The sequence below is a fragment of the Stylophora pistillata genome, chromosome 1 (genome assembly GCF_964205215.1).
Source record: "Stylophora pistillata chromosome 1, jaStyPist1.2, whole genome shotgun sequence".
Lineage (NCBI taxonomy): Eukaryota > Metazoa > Cnidaria > Anthozoa > Scleractinia > Pocilloporidae > Stylophora > Stylophora pistillata.
The window spans coordinates 5,357,501-5,366,187 of record NC_142519.1 but is presented as its reverse complement, the minus strand read 5'-3'; the positions used below and the strand labels follow the sequence as shown (position 1 = coordinate 5,366,187).

Sequence of the window (8,687 nt, the reverse complement as noted above, 5' to 3'; positions counted from 1 at the left end):
CAGTTTCCTACGCAAACTTCTTTAGTTGCTAAGACGAACAGATATCTTTTCTCACACCTATATAATTTTTTAAGTCGCAAGCTTATTGCTACCTTCAGCGATGAATGTAAAGCATACATGAAATACTGTTGCCAGCATTGGTTAATATCTCTCCTCTGTTAGTTCTCAAATACACGACTCAATGAGCGCTATGATAATCAGTTTGGACTTAGGGTTTAGGTAGTTTGAACTCGTGCACAGCACTGTATAAGGATTCCAAGGTCTTCAGACAAGGTTTCATCGGCGTGTATACAAATATGTTACAACGTCCCAGTGGAGTAATACTTCAAGGAGGTATAATTGCCTTGGTGGTACTGAGGGATGCGCGCGCTTTGATTCGCGGAGAAGAATGTCATATCTCGCTTTTATCGCCCCGCACGTGGTGGTCAGAACGCTGAAGCGGTTATTTTTAAAATGGCTTTCGCACGAGTCCTCTCTGTCTTTAGAGAGGAAACAGGTAAAATTAAAGAAAATGCAGTAAATCTGAAAATTACTTGAACAATCTTTCTCCAACGTCCTGTTATTCTCCACGGGCCCAGAGAGTATTGTGGAATAATCTCCTTGACTTCGTCTCGAGCAACAATTGAGATCAGAGAGATTTAGCACCGAGTTTACGTGAAATGTGAACAGCAAGAGTGACCACGTGACCTTGTTTTTCTCGCCATTTTTTCACGTTCGCCGGTTGTACTTTCCGTTTTTGCGTGAAAGTAACCTGTTACGATGAATATGTGAAGTTCGTATATTTTGAACTTCGGTTAGAGGTACGTATGACGCACGATCCTCGCAGTAGAGAGCGCTATTTATGCAATAGCGAAAATCAGACCAAAAAAAATTTTTTTTTTCAGGTCTGATTTTCGCTATTGCATAAATAGCGCTCTCTACTGCGAGGATCGTGCATCATACGTGAAGTAACCTGTTCCGCGTTTGCCCATGTACGTAAGTTTAAGCTTCGCTTTTTCTCTCACAGAGTAAGTTATTGCCAGATAAAGGGCACCAAAGCTATTCCTTGTAAGTCGTACAAGGGCACCTTCAAAGACACCATGCAGTGAGCTTACGCGAAGCTAGAGCGACAAGTTTCACGCCATTTTACGTCAAACGTGAAAGGGCAAGTTGATGTTTGCCGTTTCACGTAAACATAGTGCTGAATCTCTCTAATAACAATTCACCTTCAGCCAATAATTATTACATATTTTGGATATGAGTGAACTTCATCGAACATCCCTAATTCTTGGTTGAAACTCGCTAATAACTAAACTATGCCACAGACAGGGTTTGCATTGGAAGCAACATTTTGTTTTTGTCTTAGTCATAACGAACGTTAGAACATACACCATAATAACAGCATTTATTATCCTTCGATTTCAACCTTTACACTACCAATATATATAACCTAAATGGCCCCATTTTTAGTAAATGCACCCTACGAGAATTGGGTGGTACTTAGTTCTTATTAACCGAGCGGAAGGTCTGTATGGGAGAATCTTGACCGAGGTCGCCAGTACAGACCGAACGGAGTGAGGTCTGTACCAGCGACCGAGGTCAAGATTCTCCCATACAGACCGACCTAGCTCGGTTAATAAGATGTTTTTGATATGGCTGTGTCTTATATGCCAATTTTTATATTTTTTGTACCTTTTTTTTTCTAGACCGGTCTAGATGCCGGTCTAGATTGGAAAATCTAGACTGCTTTCAATATTGATTTTAGCCAATCAAATTCGTGAATTCGATAGTTCCCAGTCCTTGTGAGACACAGCCACATAATAAACCATGATTATGCCCCTCATAGTAACTGATAGGTTTTGCCGACCTAATCTCATTGCATGCTCAATAGATGAGACAGTTAATATTGTAAGGAAAATGCATGACTTCAAAGCGATAATAGATTAATAAAGTTACAGATTAATACAAAGCTAAGAAATCTGGCTAGTTTTAAAGAAGAAAACTGCTTTTCGTTATGTACTCCAAACGTAAAACGCGTTCGTAATATTCTTCATAGCTTTGTCTAGACCTTTCACTTCAGGAAAGTTTCGTAGCAGTACACTTTTCATTGTGGATGATTCAACCCAATCCAGCCCCTCTTTAGTGTAATACTCTTCTTTGTAATCAATGGTCAAAAACCTGGTGGAGAGAAAAGATTGTTTTAGGCAACAAATGAAACTCTGACCAACTTACAAATTAAAAACGACCTCGTTAAAGGAAAGTTCGTCTTTAATTTTCTGTTACGAAAATCGCTCAGAAGATCAGAAACTCGCTATTCAAAATAGCTGTCATACGAAAATGCTTTACAATTCGTCAGTACCTCTTTCATTTTAAATCAATTAAAAATACGCGAAAATTGGAATACATCAGATCAATTATCTCACTTCAAAAACCCGTGAGTGAAACTTAGCATCTTGAAACTCAGCCTGAGCTGGAAATTTTGGTGTGGTATAGAAAGATAATTCTTCCGTCGATTGATTTTTCTGTGGCGAAGAGTTTCTTTTGGTGTCGAAGTATTTTTTTTTTTTTTTTTGCTTAAGGTAAGGGTTCTCTGTTGTATACATTCGTCGAGAATTTCCATGTAGAAAGCCATGAAAGTGGAGAGATGTAAATGATCGACTCGCGAAAAATACTAACGAAACTAATCTCACCGCATACATATTAGACCGGCGCGCAGGAAGAGCTAAGTACTAAACATTCCGGCTTGTGGGCCTGCGCGTTAATAGATGCATTGCAATGGATGCATTTCGGTCTTCCCGTTTAAAATCGCGTTTTCATTCACCTTGTAGTCAGTTCGACGGATTTCGGTGCAACCGCATTTCAGTTTTGCCTCCCTCACTTCCCCTGGTAGCGGTCAGCGTGGTTCTTTACAATTTACAAACCCTTGCCCTGGTAGTCGTGACTATCCTCTGATAACCTAGCCTCCCGCGCTAGGGCTATTGTATGTGGTAAGGACATTTTGCTAACGTTTTCCATAGAGTTGCGCCTGCGGGCAACACATACCTGTCGGTTTTCAAACGACGGTTAGCCATACACAGGAAAAGTTGAAACGGGGTGTCCCCAAACCCAAATCCGTCAGGGCGCGCTTCGGCTAAAGAACCAATCAAAAGGTCGACATCTTCAATGTTATTGTTGTAGGCCTGTCTAAGTTCTGCGGCAGTTACGGAGTCATTTGTAAGTTTTTCGAATGTGTCTGGTGTAGTGAGGTTCAGCAATCGTCTGAACTGGTTGTACCGTGGGACTCCTCTCTCGCGGTCCCTCAAAATGTCAATGGTTGCTAAGTCGACGAGCTAAAAGAAGGGGGGAAAAAGTCAAAAAGTGAACTTCTTTACAAAGACGAAACGAAAAAAGAATCTTCTCATCAAATAGTTGTCTCAATTTAAAGTCGTATTCCCACATAATTTAGAAGAGGGAACATCTCGTACAATTCTTTTTATGTTACAAAAGGTGCTGGATATGAGGAATAACTCCCCAGCACCTATTTGGCGTCAATGTTTTCAATACTTATTTAATTAAAGACTGGTCACTCGTACAACTGTAAGGCTTAAAATAGTGAACAGACAGAAATGTCCACTTTTAATGATTAGCAAAGCAACCTATGACAAAATGCTTTTCTGAAATTCTAATCGGCTTTTCCAGCCGGGCTTCAATTTCATATAGTGAAAGAAAGATCCTGTGTAGGTTTCTTTTGACTATTCCGGTCAAGTAAACAAACAAACAAACAAACAAACAAACAAACGCTTTCATAAGTTACCCGTCACCTAGTCTTTAGTGTTTTTGTTGATTCGGACTATTTCGATCAGGTTAACAAACAAAAAAAAAACAAACAAAGGATTTGTTGTGTTACCCGTCCGCTTTTTTGGTGTTTTGGTAACTTCAGATTCATGAGTGTTGTTGGATAGTTATGCAGCACCAGTTGACCTGACTTCTCCACTCCAAAAGTGAACAGAACATCATCTAATGGGTTATCGTCGAACACCCTTCGGGCGTGGTCGAAAGAATATCTGGGAAGATTGTATTTTTTTCCATTATAAGCACCTAAAACAAAAGTAGGAATAAAAACAATGCAGTTCTTAAAAACTTGGAGCTAAACAGACTGACTTACTTCTTACCATTTGAGATATTGACGTTTCGAAAATTAAGCCGGCCTTTGATTAATTCTAGAATGAAGTTGGTTGTTCCCAGCTGTGGCAGCTTCGGTCCGCGAGGGGAGGGGGGAGGGGGGATGGGTTCAGAAGATTTTGGTCGTGCCACAATATACAATAAAATTTACCTGATCTCTCTTTAAGGCTCTGTTATATTCTAATGATTCCTCCTTATTGGTAGTCAGCTTTCTATATTCCCCCTTTCTACTCCGTTAAAGGCGACTTTTCCCCCCTCTGTCTCCCCCTGAAAACCTAATGAACCCCCCAAAATCCTCCGACCCACTAGGCGATAAATATAGACCTGGTCCCTGAAGTGACATACCAGAATGAACTATAGTCAAACCTCGATTATCCGGACTATTCGATTATCCGGGCTTTCTCCTCTGGTCCCAATTTTTTCAGGAATATTAATTAGTTGTGATCTTGAAAACTAAGAGTCGCAAAAAGCCAAATAATCCTTTCAAAAGACTGCTGAAACAGTGTATTATCCTGTGCGCTTTTCAAACTTCGCAAGTGCGACGAGAAAGATATATCCCGAGGCGTTATCTGTAAATACATACAGGCTGTGTAGATATCACAGTTAAAATGATGTTTTCTTTGCTGTATACCTTTTGTTTACATTTCTATCTCATCAATATTCATATTTTCGATTATCCGGACTCTCGATTATCTGGACTATTTACCGAGGTCCCGACGAGTCCGGATAATCGAGGTTCGACTGTACTCACCTGTACTCATCTGACGGATGGCAATTGTATCCGGTAACAGCGAGTGCATTCTGTATACAGACACGAATTCTTCCGTCAAAGAGAAAGGAACCCCTCTGTAATCCGGTGGGTTATTCATGTGCGTTGGAAAACTGTTTGCGCCGATAGAAATATTCATGTTCTGCAATATCTTCGCAACTCGTGGACTTACTTTACCGTACCATTGGGCTATCAGCGACTCGTTGATGAAGTCCGTATTCAGTATTGCACCGGTCCATTCCAAAGTGTGGATTCTAACTATCTGCGCCGTGTTGATGAGCCTGTTACAGAAGATGTTAATGTCACTCCTGATGTCAAAAAACGAAAGACGACAAGACTAAACGATTCGATAATGAAGTAAAAGAAAACAATTAGGTTTTCAAGTTAAAAAAAAAGAGAAATTCGTACAGGCTATCGATCAAAATGATGAGTGATGAAGTTTACTTTATTGTCGCCCTAACACTAGAGACTCACAACAAGTGAGACTGAGCCACTATATTTTTTTTCAGAGAAAGAGGGATGGGGGGAGGTACAGTTCTCTATCACAGGATAGGGGGGAAGGGAAGGAGCTTGTTCGTGACCTGACTGGTTGTGTTGTGTCTGCTCCTCTCCTCAGCATAGCTTCCATTGCATACTTCGTATGTTGTATTATCGGTATTGTTTAACCCAACCCCCCCCCGTCCCCTTCCCCTCTAAATATGTACAGTAACTCTCCGCCACTAGAATAAAACACTCTAGGTTCGACTTCCTTTTGTTGTGATTTCATCGTTATAATAAGAATCATTTATTGGTTGCGAAGTTCATATGGCAGTACCTGGCTGTTTGGAAAAGTTGATCATCTGTCCAGCTAGGATGGTTTTTGAAAAGCATATCGCAGATTCGGTTGTGCTCCCTTGTGAACAAGTTGTGTAGGATACTTAATCCAACCCACCAGTTTTTGGAGAATCCTGAGAACATAAAACAATTAGGTAAAAACTACACACGAGACAAGTTGCTCACATCCCAGGGGCGTGTCACGTTCTCCGCAGGATGGAATACCGAAAAGAGTTGCTTGAGCCCCGAACCTATTGTTAGACAGAACCCTTTCAGCCATTGCTGTCGTTTATCATTTTCTTCCTACCATCAAGACGTTAAAAGTCTGTCATGAGTTCTCGCCATGGTAAATTGCGTTGTTTTCTTCTACGAAACACTTTTCCCTCGCCACACCTCTCTCTGAAAAGCGCTGGAAATTTTCAGAGAAGCTTGACGACTAAATGCTTTTAGGTGATGCCACCTAAAACGAATAAGGAAATTAAGCCGTCGTTTCACTTATCCTGTTTGGCTTTCCTGTTTTGTTGATGGGAAAACGTTTTCAGTTGCATGATAGAACAGTAAGTTGTCCTGATCGTATAGTCTGATCGTTCAGGTGAGAGCATTCCAAAGAAGGTGCTACTCTGCACTAGTAACTGACGTTTCGATAACCTTAGCGGAAATTATTACCAGCTGCAGAGTTCTGTTAGTCACATATCTGGCTCGTCTAAACTGGTTGATTAGTTTTGCTTTGTAATGCATTTTAACTAACAAGGAAGAGGCGAGTAACAAATAAGGAGCGACTCAAATGATGATCTTATCGTTTCGGGAAGTTTAGCTCACGTAAAAACATTTTTCATGAGGCACGTCAATAACGAATGTCGATCGTGATGGATAACCAGGGTCTTACCAGTGACATCAATGTTGGTTTTAGGATCCAGAGGTAGAAGACCACTGCCATCATCAACATTAAGCTTTCCGCCAGCAAAAGAACGGACCCGTGCATGCGTTTCTGTATCACTGCCGTACAACTGTGAGCCGTCCCACCAGTGAGTGACGTCATTTTGATAAATAGGTGGGTCAGTATGTTCTCTGCATGAGTCCGGCTTCGTTCGAAGAACTTTCATGACTGAAAGAGCGGGAAATATTTTCATTGATGTCCACTTACAAGGGTCAGGTAAATCTGAGAGACTATTGAGAACGCCGTGGGGTCTCTTAGTTTCTTTGGTTCCAGTTCTTACAAAGAAAGAACGATCTGAAATGAATGCCATTAGAAGGAAGTTCGACGTCGCGCGCTATCGCTACTTTGGAGGGATGGGTATATCTGCTCAGCCATTTTTGATCTCTGAGAAACATTTGCAATAATTTTCCTTGGTGAAAGGATATCTCTAGGCATAAGTAAAATAACTTACGGGATAGACTCCTTCTACAAGTTTTGACCTTATTTTTTCTGCAGTTTTAATTGTTAATTGTTTCCAAAATTGAGGGAAGGGGCACCAAAAGTAGATCAAGGATGCAAAATCTGAAATCGCATAGAGGTATTGAGAATTAGCTCTCGTTAGACATAAGGAATTGACGCTTTCTAAGTGAATTACAATGCGGTAGCCTTCATTGATTGAAAATTGAAACTTTATTCTATAATATTTACAGCATGTAAAAGTAATTAACCCACCAATCAAAATATGATTACTCTAACCTTTCATTCTTGAATACAGTGGGTCGTTATATTGCAGAGGAATTTTGATCTTATTTTCAGTAACTGGCGTTCCGTGGTCAAACCAGTCATGAACCATAAACTGAACCCAGGCAGCTGAAAGGAGATTTAACCAAGGGACTTCCAGAAACTTCTTTCGCTGTAATAGCCTGCAATTCAATAGATAAGAAAGGGAAATACGCTTACAAGACAGAGGGTCCCACTTAATTTTCTGTGCTTATTCCAATTCAAGGAGCATGGTGCATTAGGAGTATTTTAACCACCGCTGGACGGGATGACAAACCATTGAGGGGTTACCTTTAGCATTATAATATGATCAGAGTAAAGCGCGCGATCTGATTGGTCAATTCAGTGTCCACCATTTTCCGATGAGTATAAGCTGCTAACGCGAGCAAATGTAAGGACTAGTTTCCGCGCGCTTTCTTTTTCTGGTCACATGAACTTTCCATGTTAAATGAAAGGGAACTATTGCTACAATTTATATATTAATGATATGTTACAAAACAAATGGTAAACACCACCGCTACACTATTGAGTTATGGATGCACGCGGAAGGTCGCCATGCACCATAGAAGCGTAAGAGTCGTGCGAGGCGATATCCGAGAGCGACCCTAGCTTCTTGAGTTCTTAGCAAACTCTACCATTTGTTAACTTTGCCAGGTCTCCGTGACAGTTTTCTGGTTCTCATTTATGCACTCCTGAATGGAGAGAGGTAATGTAAGGGTCAAGTGTCATTCACAAAGACTGGACATGATGATCCATGCAGTCGTCGAACCCATATCTCTTCATCCAGAGTTCCAGTCTATTGGGCCTCCATTTTCCTCTCAATTCAACTGATGCAACCCAGAAATCTTTTACACTTCTTGCTCGTTGGTATAAGAAAATTATCTATTTGTCCTGTGTCATTTTGGTCAATATGGCTGACCAAGCTGGGAAAAGCTTTTTAAGGTTAAAGTGCACCTAAACCTAAAATTTTTTTTCACTTAACGAAATAAGCTTATTTTTTGGAGTATTTCTGTGCAAAAATCTTTTAATTTGCTCAAATATTTAATTTTCTGTGCCCAGTCAAAATATGGAAAATCGGCCGCCATCTTGCCCCACGACCGAGTTTAAAGGGGAATGGCTCTAGCGGCTAATGTGACGTCAAATCGAGAACACGAAAGTCTACATTTCACACATTTTCACTTGTTTGGGAAGGTTGTCGTCGATATTGTCCGAAATATGCCGACTAGGTGTGTTGTATGAGGAATGTATGAAGCGCGATACCCTCTTGCA

General features: G+C 40.7%; 1 protein-coding gene across 11 annotated transcripts in view; it reads right to left on the bottom strand.

Moving 5' to 3' along the window:
• Positions 1 to 1,367: 1,367 nt before the first annotated feature.
• LOC111324646 (uncharacterized) overlaps positions 1,368 to 8,687 on the bottom strand; it is a 21,986-nt gene continuing 14,666 nt past the window's right edge. For all 11 annotated transcript variants that reach the window (XM_088731765.1, XM_088731757.1, XM_088731766.1 and 8 more), the window contains 7 exons: positions 7,395 to 7,561; positions 6,609 to 6,827; positions 5,724 to 5,856; positions 4,892 to 5,190; positions 3,866 to 4,056; positions 3,022 to 3,308; positions 1,368 to 2,157 (listed from right to left, as the gene is read on the bottom strand). In XM_088731765.1, coding sequence (XP_088587891.1) covers positions 1,992 to 2,157; positions 3,022 to 3,308; positions 3,866 to 4,056; positions 4,892 to 5,190; positions 5,724 to 5,856; positions 6,609 to 6,827; positions 7,395 to 7,561 — 1,462 coding nt within the window. In that variant the 3' untranslated portion in view covers positions 1,368 to 1,991. The remainder of the gene's footprint in view (positions 2,158 to 3,021; positions 3,309 to 3,865; positions 4,057 to 4,891; positions 5,191 to 5,723; positions 5,857 to 6,608; positions 6,828 to 7,394; positions 7,562 to 8,687) is intronic.